This window comes from Leptonotus elevatus, chromosome 12, assembly GCF_054856555.1.
Source record: "Leptonotus elevatus isolate MCC_2025b chromosome 12, RoL_Lele_1.0, whole genome shotgun sequence".
Taxonomy (NCBI): domain Eukaryota; kingdom Metazoa; phylum Chordata; class Actinopteri; order Syngnathiformes; family Syngnathidae; genus Leptonotus; species Leptonotus elevatus.
Genome location: NC_141250.1, coordinates 11,921,821 through 11,948,973, shown reverse-complemented (window position 1 = coordinate 11,948,973; position 27,153 = coordinate 11,921,821). Strand labels below are relative to the sequence as shown.

Below are 27,153 nucleotides of genomic sequence, written 5' to 3'. Positions count from 1 at the left end.
GATACTAATAAAATGGGAAAATGCTTAGTTTATTCCATAAATAAGTTTACATAAATTTTTTAAATATATTTTTTGCGTTATAACTTTTGGACGATGCCGGATGTCCGTTGACGGATTTAAATCTCAGGGCACGCCTCCTGCGTCATGAAGACGCGCTTCAGTCTCCAAGCGCAACCTAAACAACCCAAAACAACAAGAACAAACCTGAAATTATTTATCATAATGTCGTAACATCGCACAGAAATATTGACAACCGCTGACATCGGATAAGAATGCGCTAGGAGTTACCGGAAGTCGTCGTGTAGATTACACAAAAAATGTCAGCCAAGGAAGATGCTTTATCCCCAGACGAGCTGAGGAAGAGGCTTTATAAAACGCTGAGAGATAGGGGAGTGCTGGATACACTTAAGGTAAGTCATCAGTGTTTTAGTTTGTAGTCAATGATTGATTTTATGTTCAATTACTTACTTATTCCCTTTGTGTGTGTAGACTCAGCTGCGAAACCAACTTATCCATGAGTTAAAACCTGCACCGTTAAGCGGAGCAGAACCATCTCTGAGATCAGATTCACTTTTTGTGTCAGCCTGCAACAACATAGTTGCGGACTATCTTCACAGTTCAGGCTATGAATACTCCTTATCTGTATTCTGCCCAGAGAGTGGCCTGTCCAAAGAGAAGGTAGCACTGAATTTATCATAAGCCTTGACAATTGAAAATCACATTATTTTTTGTATGATAATATTTTTGTTGGATTGTGACAGTTGTTCAAGAAAGGAGATCTCCTTGAGTTTCTTAAAATCAGCTCTGAGTCACTACTTTACAAATCACTGGTAAGGAACAATAAAATATGAAACGTTTTGTTTATATGTTAAGTTTGAATGTGTTTTCTTCTCTTACAGTCCCCAAGCAATGACAATAAAGGTAGAGTACTTTAAGTATGTAATGTACTTTCTTCTCTTTATAGATGTCATCTATGCTCAGCAAGGGCTGAATGTTGTGGTTAAGACGTCTACTGTAACACATGGTATTAGTATTTAGAATAAAAACCTCATTATTTATGAGAGGTGTCAATTGTAGTTGTAATACAGCAGGTGATTAATTGAGGCACTGCCTATTAGATAAAGTGCCAGTATTTGAGGAATGACCATATTATTTTCCTTCTGTACAAGTAAGTCATATTTGTAATATGTTTCCTATTTTCCAAACAGCCTTTTTAATCAACCTTGTGTCACACATTACTGACCATCACAGAGCTGGTCTTCACCGCGATGCCGACACGCAGACAACAAGTTCAGCAAGTTATGAACAGTCTCTCGGTATGATTTATTATTCTTATTTTTTCAATGCACATGCATTATTTTTTTAATGTGCCCTTTCTTTATTTACATTCCCAGTTGAGAAGATGAAAATGATTGACAAAGAATATGAGAATGTGAACTGCAGCGGGGAAAAGTGGTTTTCATTTCAGTCTAAACTGGCTTCCTATAAGAGAGAAATAGAATCCCAGATGCAGATTGAAATGAGCACAAAGGTATTGGGTTAAAAAATCTCCATCCTAAAATCTCTTAGCCACCAATGTGACCTCAGTGTTGTCGTTATTCCCATAAGATGCAGCATTTTAAAGAGGTTGAACTCGCCAAAGTTAAGATGGAGGAGAAAGTGCAGTTCCAGAAGGAGTTTGACAAGCTCAAACAAGAACTGGAGAGAACCTATGAGATGAAAACGAAGGTGTTGAGCACCAGGGAGAAACACGCCATTGAACGACTTCAAAAACAACAAGAGGTAAAGATGCAAGGAAAGCTATTTTTTATGTGTAATTTAGTTGCACTGATGCCATCGTGGAAACTTTTTGTCCTTTCAGATCGAGGAAAAAAACGTGTACATGCAGAGGCAAATGGTGCTAAAGGAAATCGACACACTGCGTAACAGAGAAAATGAGCTCAAGTTGCGAATGGAGTCTTTTGAAGAGTATGTTTTATTTATCCATTACAGTAAAAACACACATGTAAACAATATTGACAAAATTCTAGGACGTGTCAAATACACAAAGAGAAAGTTAAGGCCGGCGAAGAGCTGCTGAGGAGGCGAGAACTAGCAGTGAAGACCATGGAAGAAATGTATGAACAAAGGCTGAAAAATGAACTTTCCAGGTAAGTTGCCTTTTTGGTCATTCTTTTTCTAAAAAAAAATTATTAAAATGTATAATGATTTTTGTGGCTATGAAATTTGGGAATTTTTGCTTTGTTCAGACATTGGAAACCGTTTTTTGTTGCATTTTAAGACAATCGTACATTGCATGTTCGAAATGGCCCAGGTCATAACTACAGTGTACTGTGCAATGTGCATGTGACCTTAGTTATCAGTTGGAGCTAAAGGAGGATTACAACAAGAGAACAGATCAACTAACGGCGAGTGAGAAGCAAAACAAAGGTGAATTGTTGAATGAATCCAAAGTTTCTCAATGTCCTCTCCAGCATTAAGTTCATGTTAACGTTCCTATCCTTTATTAGAGGAAAGCATTCGCATTCAAAAAGATTCCGCTGAAATTAAAGCCAAATTGGAGGAGAACAATAAAGCCTGTTCAGAGATGAAGCGGCTGCAGGTAACGGAAATACAATGTTACTTACGGAGTTGCATGGTGCCCATTTAAAATCATCTCAATGATGTTCACTTCTTCAAGGGGGAGCTCGATGCAACACAGCAGCAAACTTGTCTACTCCGTCAGCAGAATGAACTGCTGAGAGAAAGACTGGAAAGTATGAACGACTTCTCCAGTTTGAAAGAAGACAACACACACCTACAGGGACAAGTGAAGCTTCTGAAGAAACAGCTGGAGGAGGACCAGGAGGAGAACCGGCGTCTTCATGCGGGTATGTAGAGGGTGCCCCACCTAGCAGCCAAGCCAAAGAACAAACAAAACAAAAAAACTCCAAAGACAGCCCAAGGGTCTGTTCTAAAAATAGATCACCAATGATTGATGAGTCACTGTGGCTTACAAAGAAAAATGCAAACGGACAAAGAATGTTCACATGTATTTATTTATTTAAACTTAACATGATTTGTGTTTCGTCTGTACTAGATATTCTATGTTTTGTTTAAAAAATAAAATGCATTGTGTTCAATGGGGGTGGGGAATGTTATTTTTATTTACCCTTTTTTTTTTTAAGTTTATTTTAAAGCTGTAATTTTAATACTGTGACACCACAATATTTTTGCTCACGGTTATCTTACGGTTAGAATCTAATATCGGCCCTTGTCTTCACTGGATGTTCTCCCTTCTCGCAGACTTGGGCAAGCCCTCCGACGAGCAGCTGGCATTGCAGGCGGAGCTCCGTAGGCTTCAGAGCGCTTGCAAACTGGATGAGGAGGAGTTTGCCAATCAGAAGCACGTGTTGCAGAAACAGCTCCAGTTAGAGGTAACTCACCTTCGAGCCTGAAACTTGTCTGTCGGGTTCAATATTAACCATGGAGTTACCCGTGCTGAATTGTGGTAGGTGGAGCGAGGCGGTCAGCTGAACGTGCAGCTGATGGAGTGCGAGGAGAAGCTGCAGTGGACGACCGCTCATGTTGAGGACCTCAAAATGCAGCTTCGCCAAACCCAACAAGGTATCTTGCACAAAGGAAGCTTACTTTGGCTCTTAAATTTACAAAGCAAAATGGGATTCAATGTATGAAAACAATGTTTTGAAAAGGATAGTCTGTTTTTGTTTTATTTTTGGGTGTACCTACTACACTGCTTATCACCACTCTAGGCTGAGGCCAACAGTTCAGCAGTAGTTCCTTATAAGACAACAACTTCTCATTTTTCTGTAACATGTTATTCTGCAAAGACACGGAAACTACTGTGAAATTCCATGAATAATATAAAAAAAATTCACACACACACAAAAATCCAAAATGGAGGGGGTGGTATTATGTAGGGTGCTAATAAGAATTTTTTTCACATTGTTTAGATCTTTACTTGGCAGTAAGTTGTAATATATATATATATATATATATATATATACAAAATGTAACTCAATATGCTTCACATACTGTGACTAAAAGTATAACATTTAAAAGCAGTTACAGAGTTAGACACTTAAAAGCAACGTAAAGAAAAAAAAATTGCATACTAAAATTTGTAAAAAAGAAAAGAAAAGAAAAAGCGTACAGTGTAAGAAAAATATTTTTGAAAACATGATTGTTAAAATACATGTATGTTGAAAGACTTTAATCATAGATATGGAAAAAGAGCATCGTTTTAACCTGGATTTAAAAGGGAAGTCAACTTTAAACATTTCTTGACAATAATATGTTCAATGCAGCCCCAGTAGTCTAAATACGGTATTCTGGTTAATATTGTGTTAGTGGAATATGAATTAAGCAGCAAAATCCAGCTGTTTTTATCCATTTCGTGGGGCGGCCATTTTGCCACCTGCTGTCGACTGAAGATGACATAACGTTGCTAAGGGCTAACCAATCACAGCTCACATGTTTTCTGAAGCTAAGCTGTGATTGGTTGTTACCTGAGACCTGAGCAATTGTGATGTCATTTTTACTCAACAGCAAGTGGCAAAATGGCCGCCTTTTGATATTGATCAAAACTGCTGGATTTTGCTACTTAACTCATACTCCACTAACGCAATATTAACCAGAATACCGTATTTAGACTAGTGGGCTGCATAGAACATATTATTGTCAAGAATTTGTTGGGGAGTTGACATCCCTTTTTAAAATAATTTACACTTTATTGGTATGTATGAATCTATTCACTCTGATAATAAAGCCAGCAAATTGGCTAATTTAACGGCCGCCCCAAAAAATCCTTCTTCTTCCACAGCTCTTGAAAGCGAAGTGCTGCTCAACCCCAAGCCGTCCCTGGTCGACCGCTCCGTGTTGAACTTCAGCGGCGACAAGCTGGTCCCCCCCGACATCTACGTGGACCAAGCGGCGCTGAGGCCCCACTCGACCTACGAGCACGTCGGCGACATAGGCCACGACTTCAACTCCGACGTAGACATTCTGGCCAAATGTAATGCTCGCATGCGAGAGCTGGAGAGGGAGTCTGAAAGCTTGGAGGAAAAATGCATGAAGTACCAGCAGAGGGCAGCACGCTCCAACGTCTCCCGGAGGCGTCCCGCAACGCCTTCAAGTCGGGCCGACTCTCCTCTGCTGAGTTCTGACCTCTCCCACCCTTACATCTCCCACCTGTCAAAGACCTTTGTTAGGCCGCTTTCTCCTAAAAAAGCTCGAACCCCCTCCCCAGTCGCCTATGACGCCGGAAACTCCTTCCCAGCTGCTCAACACAGAGTGACCTTCTATCAAGATCAGCTTCACAAGTCATATGGCATTAGCAGCCTTTCGTCGGCAGACCTTCAGTCTACAAGACATGATGACCTCCTTAAGGAGCAACACTCATTCACACATCTGTCCTTCCCCACCAGGAGGAAGCTTCATCCTGATGTGGCAGAAGGTATTAAAAGCTCGCTTTACGGAACACTTTATTAGCTTCAACCAGTCAATTTAGTCACATTTAACACAATACAAAATGTGCTTGTCAAAATGTTCTTTACTATAATATCTTTTATGTTCCCCCAGTAGTCTAAACACGATATTCTGATTAATATTGTGTTTATTGAATATGAATTAAGCAGCGAAATCCACCCATTTTTATCCATCTCGGGGGAGGGGGGGGGGGCATTTTGTACTGTACTGCCACTTGCTGTCGACTAAATGACATCACAGTGCCCAAGGGCTCAGCTTACAAACTCATGACCAAACCCAGAAAGCAGGTGAGCCGTGACGTTTATTACCTGAGCCCTTAGGCACTGTGAGGTCATGTTCAGTCGACAGCAAGTGGCAAAATGGCCACCCCTAGAGTCGCATAAAAATGACGGGATTTTTCTGCTTCATTCTTATTCTACAAACACAATATTAATATGAACTCCTTGTTTAATCGAGCGGGGGAGAATAGAACATATTAAAGAACATTTCTGACTTGATGATCCCTTTAAATGCAGGAATTTCAGTATTATCTGACTGCCTAATTTCGTTAATAGCGATTTTAGTTAAAGAATGAATGAGTTTAACTGGAAATGACACAAGGCCAACAGATGAGATATTTTAATATGATTTAAATACTTTTTACATTTTGACAGAGGTGGCAAATCCATGTCCAGAAAGTAAAAAGCCTGCCACAGTTTGGCTTTAGCCCCAGGTGCTAGCTCGCTAGCTAGCGCCAAAGCTAGCTCCTATGGTGCTCGATTACCTGCTAGCTAGCATCAGGGGCTAAAGCCAAAATGTGGCAGAGTTTTTACATTCTGGACCTGGATTTGCCACCTCTGCATTTTGCCATAAATTTCCACATTCAAAACTATTCGTAATCGTTCTAATGCTTATAGCTACTGTTGTATATTTATAGTTCAATATAATGTTCTTTATGATTCCAGAAATTATCAGAAAATAATAATAAAAAAGTTGACGATAAACACAAATTCCTTATTTCAGTTTCACACCACCAGCTGAAATGTTTATGATATAAAACTAAACGAAAACGGCCAAAATGTTCAGAAACCTAATACTGTGTCCAGCAACTGTACATCTTACCCATTTAAGCATTTTAATGCTTTAAATTCTTCGCTCTTGCCAGAAGTCACTTCGTCGTCGTTGTTCCGGGACTCACAGGACAGCCGCCTGCCTTCGGCCCCCGGCGACGAGGGGTCCAGCTCAGGTGAATTCTCCCCCGAACTGAGCCCCCCTCGCAGCCCTCAGCTCCAGAGCACCGTGCGAGATCGGCGCAGGTACCGACTGGCGCTGCTTGTTCTGTTTTGTTTGTTTTGTTTTGCATTGACCTGCATGCATGCATGTGTGCGTATGTGAATTTGTGTGTGAATTATTTTCCTTTCAGTGTTCCAACTCGACAACGCGTCTCCTCCAGCTCGCATTCCTCCCCGCGGCCTGAGAAGATAAATGTTGAGGATCTCGCTGGCGTTTCACCAGGTAGCCTCAAGTAGTGCTTCTTTTTACCACTCTGTTAATTTTGTTGACGTTTTCCACACACAGCATAAAAGTGTGGGAGTTGACATGACACAGTCTCTAAAATGTATCCAGTAACACTATTGTCACTAATAACCTTTATGTGACAATAGACGATGATTGAACATGACTGTTTGTGTTATGCAGGAAAAATGTTCCCCAAATAATTATTTGTACACTTTAAGAGAATAATTTCATTTTTATCATGATACTGACCGGCTTGTCATCATAATTACTTGCAAAATGTAGTTAGCAACAAAAAGATCTCAAGACGTAAAGTTTTGACAAAATTCAGAATAATAACAAATTGATTTCATAATTTAGGTTTCTGAAACGTAATACCTTTTTTAGTCTAAAAAGTATATTCTTATAAAGTGGATGTTTCCATCGTTTTTAGTTTTTTAATCCTCAAATTGTAATTTTATAATTGGGTTATGCAAAAAATGAAGAGAAGTATTTTTTGTTATTTTTCAGATAAAATACAATCTCAGAAAATTTGGAGATGTACACCTTTTTCTTTTCTTATATACGGTGGAACTGCCAATGTGGAAGAACATTTTTTGACTGGCAAATACAAGTGTGTTTGAATGTAATTAAATAAGTTGAAACATACTTGCAAATATGTTCAAATATACTTCTAAATAGCAATTTTCCCATAATGCCACAGGGTATTGACGTGCTAAATTTTTAGCATTTAGCCTACAGGTATGTTGGAACATATTTACTAGTATGTTTATATGTATTTGCAAATACGTTCGAACGTATTCTAAACTAAATTAGAACATAATGCAAGTCAAAAATGTTTACTTAATTGGCAGTTCCGCGCTTCCGTAATTTTAGGTGAAAAGGTAAAAAAATGAGAAAATAAACATTTGTTTTGTTTATCAGATAAATAAATAAATAATAAAATTCAAATCCAAAATATGAAGAGAATGTTGGTTTAAAATAACATTTAAAACATGGTTTGTTTAATATCCCAAAAATAAAGAAAATGTATTTTTCCTCCATGCTCTAGTCTAGTGACTAGAATACATATGGATTTTTAGTGTAGAGTTTCATTTGTGGCTTTCCTCAAAATTGTAAAATGCCTTGTAATGAGGTTTTGGATCACGTACAGGCCGTTTTCATGAGTTTGTGTGTGTGTGTGTGACCCGAGCCTCACACAGTGGCCAAGATGAAGGGCCTCTGATTATGTATTCTGCGCGGCTTCTCTGGCCCAGTTCAGGAGGGCGGTGGGCAAAGAATAAAAGATCCCTTTGTGCGTATTTCTCTCTAGAACCCGGCCACATTCCAGAGCTTCTCTTGGACACTGCCGCCGTCCCACTCTCCTCGTCCGAGGCCACCGGTGGCCCCTCTGTCCCCCGCCCACAGTCCCCGCGGGACCTCCCGGAAGCCGCGACTGACTCACAGGGCCGAGTGGGTGAGTGACAAGAACAGCTGACAGGTACCGTGAGGTGCATACGATATCATAGTTTTATTTTTTATTTTTTTCAGAATCCTCCCAAATCTCAACAGCCTCGGAGGTTGAAGATAAAGAGGATGAAGAGCAACGATGGGAAAGAGAGAGAAAAGAAAGGCAAGAAGTGAGGCGACGGGAGCAAGAGGAGGCCAGAGAGAGAGAACAACAGGAAGCGGAAAGACTGGAGAAAGAAACTGTAACTCACTTAGTAGTCCTGTATTTTTTGTTTGTAACTTGTGTCATTCCTTGACTGCACGTGTGCCTGCCTAGCTCTTGCAGGAACAACAACAACAACAACATCAGGGGGAGGAGGAGAAAAGTGAGGGAGGAGATGAAGACAAGAGGCAGGAAGCAGACGTCCCGAATGAAAACCCCTTGGAGAAATACATGAAGATGGTTTTGGAGGCCAGGGAGAAGAAACAAGACAAGGTAAATCACTTTTTTTTTTTCCCCTTAAAAGTAGCAGTAGAGCAGACATTTTTTTCCCCCTCGAAATAAATGGAAATGCCATTAATCATTTCAAGCCCCTCAAAAACAAAAAATGGTGTAATGTTTAGGAAAATGGCACTCTACAGTATTGCACTTTATAAAAACATACATAATTAAAAAGAATGTCAACATGATTTCATTGACATATGTGCCTTTGCCACCAGGGGGTAGTATAATACAGACAATCATAATACATGAAGAAGAGTTTCATAACTAAGTAAACTGCAGTAATAATATTAGTCATTTTTTTGAAGATAAGAAATGTATGCCTGTGAATATTCTTATATTGACTGTCTACATATGTCAATGCACCATTCATTTTCAAATATCAATGTTTTTAATGTGAATTAAGAGGAAAATGCCACTTTTTTTTTTTTTTTTTCATCTCTGGGTGTCCACATGCTGTTGACGGAAATTGACGTGCCCATGGGCTCAGCTTGCGAACGTCACGGCTCACATGTTTTTTTTTATGTTTGGTTACTTGACGTAGTGTTTGGCCATCTTTTACATAAAGTAAAAATAAAAATAAAACACTACATCAAATCTGGTGATCTCTCAAAGAATCGTGTGACTTTCATCACTATCGCTGAATCATAATGATGGCAAATAATTTTGGCCTTGAAGCTCAATCTAATAGGTCGTTACAAGTGTGTTTTGTTTTTTACATGGCTCTCTTCTTTTCTTTTTTAATTGCGCAACATTGAAAACACACACCTTAGCCTGACGCTAGCAGTAGTGTGATACAGGTAGAGTTGATTGATGACGTCATTCACCTAAATGTCAGCACTTCTTATTGTTTCCACAGAGCAGAGATATTGGATTTGCCGTGTTGATAAAGCAACAGTTTGTTTGATGGTTTCAAGAGACCGCCTTATCAATCCCAATTTCTGTTAGCATGTCTATAATATATTTCATTGTATGTTAGCATAAAGATAGCAGACTTACGTTAAAGTTGTGGAAAATGTGTCATACTGTAGCCTGAATTTTAAGGTAGTTTTGTCGGACTGCATAATATAAAAATGCTTATGCTCAACTCTCTTTGTTTTTAAATATATATATATATATTTTTTTTTCTTTTTGTGTCAGAGCTCTGGAGGTGAAGAAGAACACGTGAGCCCAGAGGTCAAGAGTTTGTCTGAAGAGAAAGATAATAGGTAAGGCTTTCCTTATCCATTTGAATAATACATATATAATCCTCCACAATCCATCCCTAAATGTCATTTCATTTATTTTTTGCTTTCTCCTATTTCATTCGATTTTCTTTTTTTTGCCCCCTGCCCAAGAAAAGTCCCCCCTTAATGAGCTGATCTTTGTTTCCACAGCATTGTAGCATATTCGCACAAGGATGAAGATGCTGAGGAGGATTTTTGGTGAATTGCTAATTTGCTGGGCTTTTTTTCTTTTTACGCTTTTTTACAGTATGGATAAATGAATGCATGAACACATTACCTTGTGAGTTTGTTATAACATCAGATGAAATATTAAACAAGATTGTTTTTCACTGTTTAAAAAAAATAAAATCATTAAAAAATAAAAATATCAGGCCAGTTGTGTGTGGGTTTTATTTCTTCACCGAAACAAGATGTAGTTGTTTTTTGTCCTCCTGCTGATTTATTGAATAATTGATAGGTAGCATTTTTTTTGTTCATGTTTTTGGTTGATTCAAACGGAGACACTTGCCATCCACACTTTGGCTCATTCCCATTCCATAAATGTCAATGGTTGTTTAAACGTTGTAAAATGAGTTACAATTCAGTAAGGGGGGGGGGGGGGGGGGGGGGGAGCCCTTCAACATTCATAGAAAAGATTGGTAGAAAATGTTTACGAATAAGATTTACATACAGTAGGATCAAGTAACCTAAAGGCATCTACAATACTGAGCTAATCACTTTGTATTAAACAAAACAAGAACCGGCAAACACTGCCTACTACCACAAAGTCAGAATATGTCACCGTGTATCAACTCAATTCAATCATCATGCAACAAAAACAAGTTAGCGCAGCAACTAATATAACAAAAAGATGACACAAAAGTAATTACAGCACATCAAATTCCGATGCAATTATAGAAAAATGATGACAAAAAAAGTAAAAAAAACAAAGCAATTGTACACAGGTCACACCTTCAAGCTGTCGATAATCCAAACTTGTTCCATTGTTTGCTAACACTGTAGCGTCGCTACAAGAGCTAAAACAGCAAATGTGATGACTCCAATTGTGATCTGGCTGCAGTCCATATTTAGCAAGCATGTTGTCATGGTAATTCAGTCGCATGCAGAGTGTGACTTAAGCTATGCAATTGTCCACAATATTAGGTATCTAATGTGAACCAATACAAGAACTGTATGGAAATTTCTGTCCGAACATAATACGATTATATATTATTATAAAGTTGTCAACCCCCCCAAAATTATTGACAATAATATGTTCTATGCAGCTCCACTAATCTATGGTATTCTGGTTAATATTGCATTTGTGGAATATAATTTAAGCAGTAAAATCCAGCCATTTTTATCCATTTCAGGGGGGCGGCCATTTTGCCACTAGCTGTCCACTGAAGATGACATCAATGTTGCTCAGGTCTCAGCTAACAACCAATCACAGCTCAGCTTAAAAAAAAACAGGTGAGTTGTGATTGGCCGTTGCCTGAGCCCTGAGCAACTGTGATGTCATCTTCAGTCAACAATAAGTGTTAAAATGGCCGCCGCCCGAGATGGATAAAAACGGCTGGATTTTGCTTCATAACTCATATTCCACAAATGTAATATAAATCAGAATGTCATGTTTAAACTAAGGTGGTCACATATAACATAATATTGTCAAGAAATGTTTACGGTTGACTTCCACATTAAAATGATTGAATTATTAGTTCACCACTAGCTATAGCTAGCTACCTAGCTAAATATTACACACTGTCCGTTTAAACTGTGAGAGCTTTGGGGGAGGCACAACAACATGAGAAAAATAAAGACAACTTTTATTTTTTAAACATTAAGATAAAAAGAATGAAAAAAATTGTTTTTTTAAGATGGGTATTTTTGGTCTTAATCACCCTTGTTAAACCAACACTTTCCCTAAAAGAGTGAATTTGAAGCCCTTTTTATGCCAAAGTGGACAAAATTGACAATAACAGTAATAGTAGCAACAGTATAACATTTGAACTGTGTTCTGTATTTTAGTGCATCTCAATAAATGAACATCATAGAAAATGCCATTTATTCCAATAGATATTAAAAACATAGGGAAATACTTTTCACAAAGCCTTTCTAATTACTCGAGATAGTGAGTTTAGGGTTGTCATTGTAATCTGTAATCATTCAAATTATTAAAAAAATTGAATTATGTAAATATATCACTCATCAGTTTCAAGTTTTTCATTGAACCTCTGCAATAAATGTTCGACGATATTCTGATTTATTAAATGCACTCGTTTTTAGTCCACTTTACAGGTCTACCTAATGTTGTGGCTTAATGAACTTTACAATGAACACATACCAAACGATAGCTTTACAGTAGGCTACATGCTTTCCATTTTCCATATTCATCCAGCTCCAGCAGACCCTTGAGGTAGAGTTAATGTAGGCCATCAAGTTAATACGTTTGCACACAAAAGCACACAAAAAAAAAAAAACTGCCTCCATGCACATTTTCTAGTTTTTAAACCTGTCCAAATGAATTCACAGTTCTGTGCGTGTCATGAATGGATTTTGCAGACTAAATAAACTCGGGGGGGGGGGGGGGGGGTGGATACAACACTTCAAAAGCTTGTCACAATTCAATAATAATGTGATAACGTCTCAAGCGTCACCTTGCAAAAAAAAAGTGGTTACAAAATAACGATCAAGACAACCAAACGGGCGTGTCAAAGAAGCAAAAATACTGCATGGCGAGTTAGTGCAGAAGCTGCAGTGTGTTAGTCTGTTAGTCCGGCACGGGTGGTTATTGTAGCTCAGCATAGTTCCCGACGGGCCGGAATGGTTTCGGCCGTGTGTGCGCGCGTGTGCGATTGCCCTTATGTGTAGGAATGAAGGCATTCCTTGGAGCGTGACGTGATGTCCTGCAGCTCCTGCTCCTCTTTCATTTTGATGTCTTGGTAGGCATGCATTTGACTGGCGTCCTTAAGGTAGGCCCAGTTTGCCGAGAGAATCATGAGGAAGTGGATCTGGAAGAGAAGGAGTGAGGTGGGTGGCCGGTGAGCAGGTCAGAAAGAAGAGGCAAAGCAAAAGCTACTAAAAGGAGTCCCTAACTACAGTGCAGTGGACACCCGCTCTGTATGTGGGGGTCCACTGCACATTACACAAACAATACACGCACACATTTTTAAAGAGGAAGGCGATAAGACCCTTTTTGCTTTTGAGCAGGGCTGGACTGGCCATCTGGCATTCGGGGCAGATGCCCGGCGGGTCAGCCCCTTTTGGGACATTTTTACCCTAAGAGACATCATTTGGAGGGACCAATTCATTTCAAATATAGATAGCAAACTGAAACATCAGTGGCAGAATTACATGTTAGGCGTAGAGTCGGGCTGAGTCAAAATGCCAGGGCTGACTTTTTTGTGCCAGTTCAGCTCTGCTTATGAGCGTTTTGCTTTTTGTGTTTATCAATTAGGTGTGGCATAAATGTAAAAGGTAAAGTGAGATTCATTGTATTTTATTATTATATTGTGCAGAAAATGGCGACATTAGCTAAATTCCAGTTCATCTTTTTCGAGAGTCCTGACCTAATAGACGTGTACTCCAAATTTTGTGTCGGTTAGTAAAATTGGTGTCTAAAGTGTGTATCTAATGGTGGCATTTTTTTTTTTTTTACTTTCCAAGAATCCCTGAAATGATGATCAAACCTCAACGCCATGTTTGGCCCACATTAAACAGCTTAAGCAAAAAAATAGCCTTAGGAATTATTGTCGGTCATCTGTCATATGCAGTCCGACTTTGGTAAACAGTTGATTTTGTTTTTTTTAATTAGTCATGGAAACTAGCCAAATTGAATTAATAAAAATCTACCTCTTCAACTTCCTGTTTATAATTTTTTTCGTGTGACCTACAATGACGAACATGGTAATCCGACATACTGGTGGAAGGGAAACTTTGTCGCAAAGTAGCTTCTTTTTTTTTTTTTTTTTGTTTTTTTTTGTAATTTCACGTAATAGGATCGAAATTATTTTTGCAATGAAGTACTATTGAGTGATACCTCAAACGAAAGCTTTTGATGAGCACTTTTAAGATTTGTAATAATTTGGTCGATATACTGTCATAGGTTGACACAATGACCTAAAAAAATGGAAATGTCAACAATCTCCGCCACTGAACCTCACTTTACCTTTCGTCATTCATTTAATTATACCTCACCTTACCAAATATATGTGAAGTTTGGAAATGGTCTGACGTCAAAAGGGCCTATTATTGTAGGGTGCTGCTTCATATTAATTTATTAAAACACTACAGAAATTACATCGTAATGGCATGTGGGTGAGTAGAAAAAGAAAGCAAGAGGTTGCAAGCTTTTGGAGGTTAGTTAGTGCAAAGAGTGTGCGTTTATCTAAATTTACATAATTTCAACACATTTTCATCAGGACTTAAAGAAATAAACAGGGTAAGATTTGTTTAAACAAAAAAATGTTTATTTTATATAGAATGTAAAGGCTACAGTCTTCAAATGAAAAAAACGTAGAATATAATTAAATATATGGAAAATTATAAGTGACTATAAACAGACTTTTAAGCATGCAGGTTCAGTGTTAAGATAATAAAAAAAGGCTCTTTAATGGCACTTGGAGAGGAAATGAAGGACAAAAGTGTATAGCGGAGGCAAAACCAGCATTTGCTCTTATGTAGAAAAAAAGCACATTTAATCTATTTGCTGAAAATAATAAGAGTAATGACAAAGAGTTTTAGGGCCACACTGAAACCAACAAAATACTTCAACAATTAAGTTAGAGATAAGAGAACAAAGGGTGATTTATTTTTGTTTATTTATTGAAAAATTTGAGGGGATGTGTTTTTTTCTGGGGAAAATGTTATAGAAAAAAAAGTTATATGACGTTACAAGAATAAAGATGTGCTTGTGAGAACACAATTTGAGAAGAAAAAAAGATAAGAAAAGGAATAAAGTTGTAATATTATTAGAAAAAAAACACACTATTACATCAGTTATAAAAAAATATATTTACAAGTAAAAAAAGTTTTAATTTTATGATTTATCTGAAAAAAATACATAATTTTATAACAATGAAATTGTAATATGTCAATGTCAAAATCCATACGTTAAGATTGCAGAAACTGTTGCGACAACCTGATTTTTTTATTGTAATATCACTATGTTCTATAATGATCAAATTGACTATTTTTTTGTGCAAAATCAACACGATGTTTTGATCTCAAAAATATACATTTTTTCCCCGTAATATTACACCATTATTCTCATATGACTTCAGCTCTTCAAACATTGATTTTATTTTCAGCGTGGCTCTAAAACAACACAAAAAAATCGCGACTTAAACGAGAGCCGAGCCTTTCCGTTGTGCGCTCGATGTCAAATATACAAGACACATAAGTCGTGAGTGGTTTTCTGAAAAATAAAAGACAACTTTAAGGCTTCAAAATTAATCCTGTCTAATATGTAAACCATTACAATAATTTGCACTTTTATACTGCGATGCATTTGAGCAGATCCAATGACGTCAAGTGAATACTGATGACTAAATACTGTCTTGTCTTCACACATGTTAAAGAATATAAATAACACTGGCGTGGTCTTCTAGGTGTGCATTTTGCAAGAAAATCCGGTGACATCATCTAGCAGTGAGTGGGCCAAACTAGTCATAAACTAAACACTCCGTTCTTAAAGAAAAGTGTCATTAGGCATCCTCACTAAAAAAAAATAAAAAAAGCGCACAGTCAGCAATTTACACTTCGCTCTACGATATTTCCTGTCTATTGTTTTTAGTTGGTATTGCGGCAAGCGCTGCGCCGCGCTGTTAAAAACAACAACAACAACAACAACAAAAAACGAGGTTAAAACTTAGTGCAGCAGTCTTCTCGACTCTTAAACTTCAAAACGGCAAAGTTATAAGTGGTAGCCATCATGTAGATCAGCTGGTGGAAGAGAACAAGAGAAGGTGGTGAGAGAACATGCCGGCGTACTCGGACCGTCACCTCGCAACGTGAATAATAAATGGGTCGCACATGAGTCTAGACACACAACGTTATGGAACACTCTTTCAGACATTTGCATGTATTCAGTTGGGTCAAAGGTCATGAGAATTTAGTAGGATTACATATACAAAGTGTTGTCATGATAGTGGAACCGCTAAGGCAGGGGTGTCAAAAACATTTTTGCCGTGGGCCACGTTGTAGTTAAGAGCGTCGTTTTGACGGTGAACCCAAACGTATGATCGCCTCATGTTACGTAATCACAAAACAAATTGATGAATAATTACTTTCTAAATCAGAGACAGGTAAAAAAAAAAAACTTCGGATATTATTACAATTATCTTAAAAGAGGGACTGGCAACAAAATGCTAAGTGAAGACCATTTGCCTTGGCAAATTCTGAATTGCACAAAATCAGGGAAATTCAAAGCGTTAACTCATTGATTAATCACAAAAAAATGATTGCATTAATCATGTGTTAACGCAAATTAATCGCGCTATTCATTTTGACCACAGATTATCCTTTAGCTGACAGCGGATGGTTACGTTAAAGGTGGCACAGGTTGTATTGCGTTAAAGTAAAGCATTTAATAAATGTTTGACATTGTATGACATTCACAATATTGTATTGAATACTGGAATCTTTTTTTTTTTCATTTTAAATTATGCAAGTAATTAACTGATTAGAAAAAGAGGAGAATGAGAGTGTAAAGTGGAAAAAAAAACGTATTCATAGCATTAAATGTCGAAAGAATTAACACATAACGGGTGCTCTTCAAATTTGGCGGGCAAAACATTTTGATGAAAAGCCTTTTTAATTAAGCGATTAATTGTGATTAATCAAAAAGATGTAATTAATCTGATTAAAATGTTTTATCTTTAATCATAAACACCCTAACCTCAGCCACCATAATACTATGAGGATTTAAAAACAATAAATATATATATTTTTAAATAGTCCAATAAGTGCATTAATAAGTTTGATAAGTTATAGAAAACTACATCCAATTAACCCTTGCTGACAATTTCCTTTTTGGCTAAACATCACTGATATGATTGCTTTTTAGATATACATTTTTAGATATCCCGCTTTTGGATCATATTTCCTTGAATTTTGACTTTGTCCAATGCCAAGCTTTTTGTACAAATTCCTTCTAACTTCTCATGAGAACACATTGCTAGCATACTTACAAATGAATTGCTAAAAATGAAATGAGTACAACCCGCAACATTTACACACAACACATTTTTGTGTAAAGGATTTCTCACCAGAGCGATGACAGTGGCTCCGGCTCCAGCGCAGGCTACGATGTACAAGTGATATGACAGGTAGAACTGGAGAAAAAAAAAGAAAGAAAAGAAAACATTGCTTCAGTAAAAAATGCTAACCACAACAATAATAATGTTGTTACTTGCTGTCGATTGCGTCTCACCTCGCTGGTGTTGCAGATGTCGCCTAGCGTGGATCCGCAGGCCTTCCCCGGTGTTGCAGTCCAAGGGATGATTCCTGAAACATATCTACGGGTCATTTTCAAAATCTAACCTTGGGGTTAAAGTAGCCCCAAAAACCACAGCTATCCAATGAGTGGGTTACATACACAACCTAGCATTGTCAGATTTGGTTAATATTTCGAAATCTCGGCGGAGGGCTTTTTGGTAGCCGTTAACTCGGTTGGCAAGATGTCCGCCGCATCTTACCGTACTGACGGACATCCACGCAGATGGAGTCGATGTCGGTGAGGTTGGACACGGACGACTTCATGGTGGCGCAGGTGGACCACATGTTGTAGAAGAGGAAGACGGGCACGGCGGAGAAGCCGAACACGCCCAGCCAGGCCACGCCCAGAATGTAGGTGAGGAACACAAACTGAGGACACACACACACCCGCAACATCAGAATTCTATCCATCACACAAATTGTTTTTTGTTTGTTTGCTTTAAAATTATTTTATGACCAATGTGCATTTATGTACATAGTAATAGTAATATAATATTTGTAGTTGTTTATTGTCAACAGTTTACATTTAATTAACCATTACGTTATGAGTACTGTATACCAATGACGATAATGATGATAATGTCTTAGGTGATGAAATAATGAAATAATAAAAAAAAATTAAAAAAATTATGTTTTTTTGTTTTGTTTTTTTACATTGAATGTACATTTTTGGGAGCCTACAAAAGGTTGTTATTATAATCATAAAAATACAAATTTTGATTTATAAAAGTGTTTGTGATAATATTATATAGAAATCAATTTATTATTATTATTATTATTATTATTATTATTATAAGAAAAGAGTATTTTGATTTATAAATGTGCTTGTATTAATATATTGGAGTAATAATAATGTTACATCATCATAGTTAAATGTTATTAAAAAAATAATAATTTGGGTGTGAATCCACATCAACAAAATCCGAAATATATAGTATTAATACCAAAGCCATAATATAAAATAAATTTATGTAGCGGTGTACATATATACACCTTTTTTTCCCTCTTTTTTTTTAAAAGTATATTTTGGGCTTTTTAGCCTTTAAGTATCTCTCAAAACTAAGCACAGCCCGCATATTTCTGAAGATAATCTGAGACAATGAAAAATAGTCATTGTACAGTTTATGTATGTGTAAATGATACACCCATTCATATAAACACCTGGCAACAAAAGTGAGTTTCAATATTTTGTGTGGCCACCAGTATTTTCCAGCACTGGCTTAATTTTCTACATATAGACATAAAAAAAAAAAAGGGTCATGATTAGTCATAATAAGGTCCAAATATTTGCAATTTAGTGTGTCTGTGGGTCTCCGAAGCCATAAAATCCGGTTTGCTCCAGATCTTTTGTAATGGCTCATCTAATCAGGTTCTAATTTTCATTTGGTTCGATCCTAGATCATAAGCAACCATGAGGTGGTGCTTGACTTTCCCACAGTTCATCTTTTTCCTCAACTCCCAACAATCAGCTGCCACACGCCGCCGGGCTGTTTACAAAAATACCATTCCGCTGATGCAGCGCCCACAGATGGTGGTCTTGAACTCGCTGTGCAGCTCCTTGACGGCGCTGGTGGTGTAGAAGCCCTCCGCCAGCAGGATGATGCCGTACAGGAAGAAGAAGGAGGCGATGCCGTAGATGACGTACTGCATCAGCTGTATTCTGAAACCAGATGATGAAGCAGAGCGGCTGCTCACTTGATGATGATGATGATGATGTTTCTGGCGGAGCCGGATGAACTTTGCAAAGCAACAGAGGCCTCTAAATCAACGCGTGCACCAAAACATGTCATTCCTCTTTTATTACCCAGGCTAATGGACGCTTTGTAACAAGGTCCATATTAGGACAGCTCTGGTCCAGTATTTGGAAAACTCTGCCGACTATAAATAGCCAGAATAAGGTCATTAAAGGAGTTTGCTTTTTGTACATTTCTACTTTGGCCTTCTGTGAACCGGCTGAGGAAGATTACATCGCGCACTGTGGATTCAAACATTGCCATGCACCTCTAAATCAATTAATTAACCAATCAGGAGTTGAGCAAGACCCATGAATCTCATTTTGTTATCTTTAGCAAAGACAGTTTGGGGAACTGCACGCTTACAATTTTGTGGAAACGGTTCAGAAAAGGCCCTTTTCTGTTCCAATATGAACTAATGTTGCGTTCCAGAAAACCGGAAAATCGGAAACATCCCGCCCAAGGCCTGACATTTGAGCCTGTCAAAGGCAACAAGACATGGTTAACAAGAGTTTTAGACTTGATTTGTGTTTTTTATAGATTGACATTATGCAGAGAAGTTACGGCGCTATATTTAGACAAAAGATTCCATGCAACGGATTGTGATGAATGGCAACCATTCTCTATACCGCCTAACTTTCATTAAAGTCACAGCTGCGCTTTTTGAACCTAAAATGGTCATAATGACAAAAAAACAATAAATATTATATTTAAATACATGTTGCATTTAGTCAAATGAAATGGTCCCTGGCAGGGAAAAGTGAGTAAAAGTGGGTACCTGCTGCATATTTACTTCCATTTTTATTGAATACTTTTGCCAATGCAATGCAGTTTGTAACTGTCTATTATTATTATACCAAATCTCAAGAAATTTTATTATTACATAAGAAATAAAGTGATAAGTTTCATTTATTAGCAACTGCTAAAATGAATGAACTTTTCCACTCCACTCAACTCACTTTTATTCATTGAGCACGACAAAAATGTCCAAAGTTCAAATAAAGTGATGAATAAAAAAATATAAAATAAAAGCAACAATAACAAAGAAAAAACGAACTCAAAACAAAGGCAGAGTCTCATTATAAAGTTAGATGCTCCCTCTTGTGTGTTAAGAGGCGAGTGGCAATAATTTTAATCAACTGGAAATGTTTGAGGAGAGGCTGGCTGACTCCAAAATAAAGTACATTAAAGTTATCCAGCTGCAATGTGTTACTTTTAAAGGCATGATTTCCTGTTTCAAAAGTGAGTGCTGTCTAAAAAAAAAAAAAAAAAAACACTTCAGGTGCCTGACGTGAATTAATTGCCGCACCAATTTGCCAATCAAATTTTCTACACTCTAAAAACAGTTGGGTCAGAAATAACCTAACTATGGGTCAAAAATGGACCGACCCTCTACTTGGGTCTATTTGACCTAACTTTGAGTTTGTCTTTTAGTGTAAAACAACTCGTAAATATTGGTCAGATCCTTTACTTGGGTAAAAAAAAAAATAGGTTTTTAGAGTGCACAATATTCAAACTTTTTGAGATGCACCTGTATGTACTCAGACATGAAGCGAGTGCGTTATCCCACTTACACGTCGGTGAGCATGGCGTGATCACTGGCGACCTTGGAGAAGTGACTTTCCAGGATGCTGACGGTTCCCGTTAGCGCCACGTGACCGCAGCCGCAGAAGAGCGCCACGCCGGAGAAGCACAGGATGGTCGCCACCAGCGACGCGTACGGCACGCCGCCTAAACATTTGATGCAGCACTCGAAGCAACCTGAACACAAAGCAAAAACGGAATATAGCCGTCAGAAAAAAAGTGTCACTCACAACATTAACAGGACCGTAATGAGTAAAACATAACAAAAAAAATCGAATTTAACGCAATCAGTCTATACAAAGTACAAAGTATATATACAGTATTATACCGATACCAGCCACCGATACTTGAGACAATAAAAAATTGACATTGAGTAAGTCCTCCTTGGCAGTAGTTGGTGTTATACTGTGGCAATTTGAGATATCAGCGAATCATCTGCCTCAAAAATGAAATGTTTAGTATGTTTGTTTACATTTGTTGTCATTGTACTAAATTTAAATGTTCTTCTTCATTTTTTAAAAGAGTAACTGCTTTTTTAGGAGCTCAAAAATGTAATATATAGGATAAATGTGACTGGGGGAATTTATATATATATATATATATATATATATATATATATATATATCCATCATTAATAGTTTTATTAATTAGATCCTGTGAGTGGTCTTGTATTTTGGTCTTGTATTTTTTATTGTTATTTTTTCTTGAAATTTATGTTATAGGATGATTTACCATAAAAACATTTAACATAAATGTATCAAATTTTCTAAATATTGAGAGGGATCATTCATTAACTTCTGATTATTTAATTTCCGCTTAGTTTTGTTTTTGATAAACAAAAAATGTGTGTAAAGTATTCATTAACTCATTCACTGCCATTGACGTCTATTCATTTGAACTATTTCTATTAGTTTAACATTTTTCCCCCCACTTTTGTTAACAAGAGTATGAAAACCTAGAATTTTTTCATTGCACATTTAGAACAGATATAAAATTTGTTATTAATCGTGAGTTAACTTGTGAAGTCATGTGATTAATTACGATAACCTAATTAAAAAAAAAAAATCTTAAAAAAAAGATTTTAAAAAGAAAAGATTATTAAAAATTAGGGGCGTCAGGCGATAAAAATTTGTCATCGTAGTTAATCGCATAACTCACAATTTTATATATTTTCTAAAGATACAATAAAAAAAATTCTAGGTTTTCATTCTCTTGTTAACAAAAATGGAAAAAAATGTTAAACTAATAGAAATAGTTCAAATGAATTGTTTTACATCTATAGCCGTCAATGGCAGTGAATGAGTTAATTTCCCAAAAATAATAATGACGATAAACTCTAGCAACAGCCTAGTCTGCAAAGTTGACTTAACATACAATGGAAGAAAAAAAAAGAAGATTGAATCACATGATTTAAAGTTAAACCTTTATACTAAAACCAATTCATAAATAACTTTACAACAAAATGATTGCTTTCAGCTTATGAATTCATACGCTCCATCAAAAGTCTGGCATAGCTAAGCTTGGCCTATTAACATATTATATTATTTAACATGTCTCAAAAAAGCTCATCTGGTTTTGCGTCAAACACATCAAAAGCTGCGAATGTCCTTGCGGCTTGTCATGGAAACACACATGTATTTGAAACCGATGGCAGCCCCCATGGAGAACCATGAAGTATAACCCACAAGGGTCGCCTCCTCTCGGGTGGTCGCGTGAGGCCCTAATCACATTCAAACCAACCAACTGCGGTGTGTTTTCCATCTCCTGCGTGTGTGTGTGTATGACAGGATGTTGTGCCGTCTTGGACGTCCTGCTTATGTTTGAAAGCGCGCGTGCATCCAAAATGCTCTAAAGATGCTCAATGATGATTCATGTGCGCTACATCGTTTGCTTCTTGTGACCGCAACTTTCGAGTCCTGATTTTCATTTTGCTTTTTTTCCATGAGACTTTGATGGTTTGGATGTTCAGTGGCTGAGTGCTTCTAAGCAGCTCTCCGACCGCCGGCACTTGAATTCGACCGCTCATCCGGACTGTTTGTGTAGTTCGGGGTGATGCTAAAATATTTGTCTCAGGCTGGGAATCAGAGGCGTCTCCGAGGTCTGAAAAGATGTGGGACAAAGTGTTCCGAGCTTTTCTGTTTTGCTGGAGCAAACTATCCGACAGGAAATACTAGCAGGTGTAAACATTTGCTTTCTTTGGTCGAGAGCGCAGGGTAGAGGATTTTTCTTTGGCAGGAAAAACTTCAAATCTGAGGAGCAACTTGCTCTGATTTTTCATTAAATGGAAATACTCACATATGCGGACTCATAGACTAAAGAATGCTGTGTTGTTTTCCTAACCCACTCACTGGGTAGCTATTGGGTTAGCTAACCCAGAGGTTAGTTTGATTACCCAGCAAATTGGGTTGAAGAGCTGAAGCGAGACACAATTTTTTTATACTGGATTTGACGTAAAGTAATCATTTTAGAACATACTGGTGAACCGGTCCAAGCTCAGGTAAATGCAGAGGGTTGCGTCATCCATTTTAAGTCAGTTAAAAAGAAGTAGGACAACAAGAGGACTGAGGAAATCAGACAAAAACACAAGGAGGCGCCATAGAGCAAAAGTGGAGGTGCACTCTAAAAACACTTGGGTCAAAAGTAACCCAATTATGGATCAGAAATGGACTGATCCACTTTATGGGTCAATTTGACCCAACTTTCTGGGTTGTTTCATACAAAATGATCCAATATTTATGAGTTGTTTTACGCTGAAAGACCCATTTCTCGATTCAAAGTTGGGTCAAATCAACCCAAGTAGAGGATGAATTCATTTTTGACCCATAGTTGGGGTATTTTTGACCCAACTGTTTTTAGAGTGAGGCAGAGGCCAAACAAGAGGCATGTGATGACATGTGTGCCAGGTTGGACAGTAAAAGTGAGAAAGAGCTTTACAGGCTGGCCAGACAAAGAGATAAGAGACGGAAAGGCTGATTAAGGATAGAGATTGAGATATGTTGGCTCAGGCTGTAGTGAGCTAGATAGATAGAAGTATAAATGACAAAAAAAAGAGTTGCTTGAGAAGAATAGAGACATTTTTGACATGATGATGTAAATACATATGGGCTTGTGATGGATGGATGCAGTAGTACAATGTGCATGGAAACAGTTCTACGATATATATATTTTTAATTTCAATTAGATTAACATAGACATTGTTTGGATTAGGTTAAAGTCAAGGTTAGGCAGTCTGCAAATAGGCGTGGTTTTACTTTTGTAACAACAAAACTCAGCTTTGAGGCTAATGCTAACGCTAATGCTAGCGCTAATACTAAATACGCTGACCACATCACTATTGTGCTACTGCCTATACATCTCCAAGTAGTCTACTAGCTCGGTATGATGATTAAGATGGTTAAAAAGTTACATAAAACATCATCTGTATAGCCCATAAAGGTTTAATCAACTTCTAGAAGAAATAAATGCAAACAGATGGTCTCCTGATGCAACTTCCTGGGCTATGCCATGACAGCTACTTTAGCACACTTCCTGAACACACTTTGTCAATGTCTCTGATGGACACGTACCGTAGGAGGAAAAAAGGTGTTCGGGCTTCACACAGGATATTGAACCCAGCTGCAAAGTGATCTGAGTTATTTTAAAGGAGGAAGTGATACATCACTGTATATTGGCTGAGATCCATCAAGCGGCTTGAGAAGCAAACATCGAGACATGGATGGATAATCATAATTCGGACATTTTATTAAATGTCAACTTGGTGTGAAATATTTCCTGTATAAAATAAGTTTTAAAATGTAAATGGAAAAGCAAACAATATGTAAGAAAACAAAAGGAAGGACTTTGGAATTCTATTTTGCTACTGTTCTAAATAGGCCCACGTGATGCTTAGTCAGAAATATGGTACATGTGCCTTTTTCAGATTGAGCAACCTTTAAATGCTCATTAGTCGGCGGTAAAATACGATTAAACGCATCTTTCTTCATGCAGAGCAGACATGCCGGCTGCTCTGTAATCAGTGTGTGTGACACACACGTGTTTAAAACATCAGCCTCGCAAAGGGGGCGCCTGCCGACGCTTCTCTTTTCTGTATTGAACGTCTGAAAAGTTTACAAGCAGTCGTCCTACACAAATACCGTTCTTTCCCCCCCAGAGTCAAATCTATACTGCAGATGGCTTATGCAGCTGCGTGAGTTTGACAAAGATATATATTTAATAATAAAGTATATATATATGTGGAAAAATGAACAAAACTGCTGTTGAGTGCAAAAAATGGCCGCCATAAAGCACGTACAAATGTAACCACAAGCCGCTTGTCTTCCATATTGTGAACATTTTCCAAAGGTTTCTTACAGTTGTAGTTGTAGTGTTTTATATCAATATTAACAGAGGTAGAATCATTGTTATTGGCCAAGTATGTAAAAATTGGTCAAGCTATTGGAATGTCTGCTGGTTTTAGTGTGCGTAGTTCGATAGCGCCCACCTGAGGGAAGGACCTGGAAGAGGTGGTGACCCGGATGTGCAGGGTCTGGGAGAATTTTGCCTGCCTTTGTCTTGCTACAAATGCTAAAATGTTACTTAAAACATTGCCTGTATAATTAGTTAATGACGTTTTGTTTTTTTAAACCCTCTGAAGTATTTTTTTTATTATTTACTATGGGAAAATTTGCTTAAATTTTTTATTGCATGTGCAGTGTCCAAAATATCATGCACGCCTATGCATTTAAATGTTTCTATATATACAGTATATATGTTTTCTTATTGAGTTTGACAGCTAACAAATCCCGTCGGCCATAATAGAAATCACATTGGCAACTTTTTTCCCCTCCGCCTTTGATGACTTTCACATGGTTCCGATCTCGCCGCCGTACAACACTCCTGCTCGGGTTAGACTCGTGAAGGCGACAGGAGGACGAGGAGGGGAAGACAACTTGTTTGTGTTGAGCTTTCATTTGTCACGCTGGCATCACAAGGAGAGAGATACTTGTGTCATTGTGTGAGAGAAAGAAAGGAGAAAAAAAACAGAGGCAGAGGCCAAGAAGTTTGAAAACAAAGACGTGTCTGTGTGCGACTCTCCGCTCTCCATCACGTCCAGTTCATTCAGAGCTCCGCTGAGAACCGCGGCAAAGCTTTTTCCGGCCAACCGCTGGGCTCCAACCCGAGTCTAACACGCAGCGCTTGGCCTCAAGTGGCCAAACCACTTAACACAAAAAAAAAAAGAAGGAAAAAAAGTGTTTCTTAGCTGGAAGGAGGATGGGTCAGAGGGGCATCTTTGCTTTATATGTCATCGCACTAACAATCCTGCAGCTGGAACCCCGGCCCGTAAACCCCCCTCCTCTACATCCATCCATCCATCACCACCAACCACAACATGGCTGCGGCCTGTCATCACCACAAAGCTAAAAACCTTCTAACAGCTGGGAAGCGTAAATACAGGGCACCCTCGGAATTATCGCACAATCCAGCCATCCATTTTCTATTGTGCTTGTCCTCATTAGGGCCGCCGGGGGTGAGCCGCAGCTCATCCTGGATGACTTTTGATGTACACCCAGGACTGGTCACCAGTCAGTCACAATCACATTCCTGGGGCACTTAATTGTTACATTAATTTTGTTGCCCTGTACTTGTGACATGTGCAATGACAATAAAGTCAGAATTCCATTCTTTTTTTTCCAATACAAAGGAGAAAACCCACATAGCGCAGAGACTGAGATTTGAACCCAGAACCTAAAAACTGTGGAGCAAACATGCTAGTCACTAGTTCCCCTTTATAAATCAAATGTTTTTTAAACAACAATAGATTTATTGATTGTGAATGATAAATCTAAATTGCATTCAATTGGCGTGCACTACTTGGAGGCAACCAGCGGAGGTGCTGTTGAGTCACTTGCAACTACTTTACTGTTAGATGAAGAAAATGAGGAGCTTAATACAAGACTGGCACTGTCACGTAAAACAGACATGTTCTCAGGTGTCTTAATAAAAGGTCTCTGATATATTCTTCTCTCAAAATACAACAAAGGATAAAGAATGAATACATACTGAATATCACCTTATCACACTGCTGCATCGCTTTGGGTGTTCCATCTCAGGTTAAATTTTTTTTATTAATAATTATACATTAAACAATTAACCTTAGAGCATCACTTTCTGTAGTTGTAAACAAAAAATGGCTCTGCTGAACTTTCAGTTATTTCCTATTGTTGTTCTTCTTTCAAATTAACAC

General features: G+C 37.8%; 2 protein-coding genes across 4 annotated transcripts in view; one reads left to right on the top strand and one right to left on the bottom strand.

Annotated features, from left to right (window-relative positions):
- The first annotated feature begins 135 nt into the window (after window positions 1–135).
- On the top strand, window positions 136–10,507 carry ofd1 (OFD1 centriole and centriolar satellite protein). 2 transcript variants are annotated; one of them, XM_086090673.1, is made up of 22 exons: window positions 136–410; window positions 490–678; window positions 762–830; window positions 900–921; window positions 1,209–1,316; window positions 1,395–1,531; window positions 1,609–1,782; window positions 1,862–1,968; window positions 2,031–2,150; window positions 2,357–2,430; window positions 2,511–2,602; window positions 2,681–2,870; window positions 3,286–3,416; window positions 3,495–3,606; window positions 4,823–5,455; window positions 6,632–6,782; window positions 6,890–6,981; window positions 8,294–8,437; window positions 8,512–8,672; window positions 8,756–8,905; window positions 10,052–10,119; window positions 10,288–10,507. In XM_086090673.1, the coding sequence occupies exons 1-22, from the start codon at window positions 318–320 to the stop codon at window positions 10,337–10,339; spliced, it is 3,069 nt and encodes a 1,022-aa protein (XP_085946799.1). In that variant the 5' UTR covers window positions 136–317; the 3' UTR covers window positions 10,340–10,507. The 2 variants fall into 2 exon arrangements, with proteins under 2 accessions (XP_085946799.1, XP_085946798.1); XM_086090672.1 differs by having other exon boundaries at window positions 8,747–8,905.
- The window catches only part of gpm6bb (glycoprotein M6Bb), a 38,951-nt gene continuing 20,281 nt past the window's right edge, over window positions 8,484–27,153 (bottom strand). The window contains exons 2-7 of one of the 2 annotated variants that reach the window (XM_086090675.1): window positions 20,921–21,107; window positions 19,117–19,273; window positions 17,814–17,982; window positions 17,549–17,622; window positions 17,385–17,450; window positions 8,484–13,127 (exon numbers count right to left, since the gene is read on the bottom strand). In XM_086090675.1, the coding sequence (XP_085946801.1) occupies window positions 12,978–13,127; window positions 17,385–17,450; window positions 17,549–17,622; window positions 17,814–17,982; window positions 19,117–19,273; window positions 20,921–21,107 (803 nt within the window). In that variant the 3' untranslated portion in view covers window positions 8,484–12,977. Of the gene's footprint in view, window positions 13,128–14,563; window positions 16,060–17,384; window positions 17,451–17,548; window positions 17,623–17,813; window positions 17,983–19,116; window positions 19,274–20,920; window positions 21,108–27,153 lie in introns of those variants that run through there. The other variant, XM_086090676.1, reaches the window with a different exon arrangement.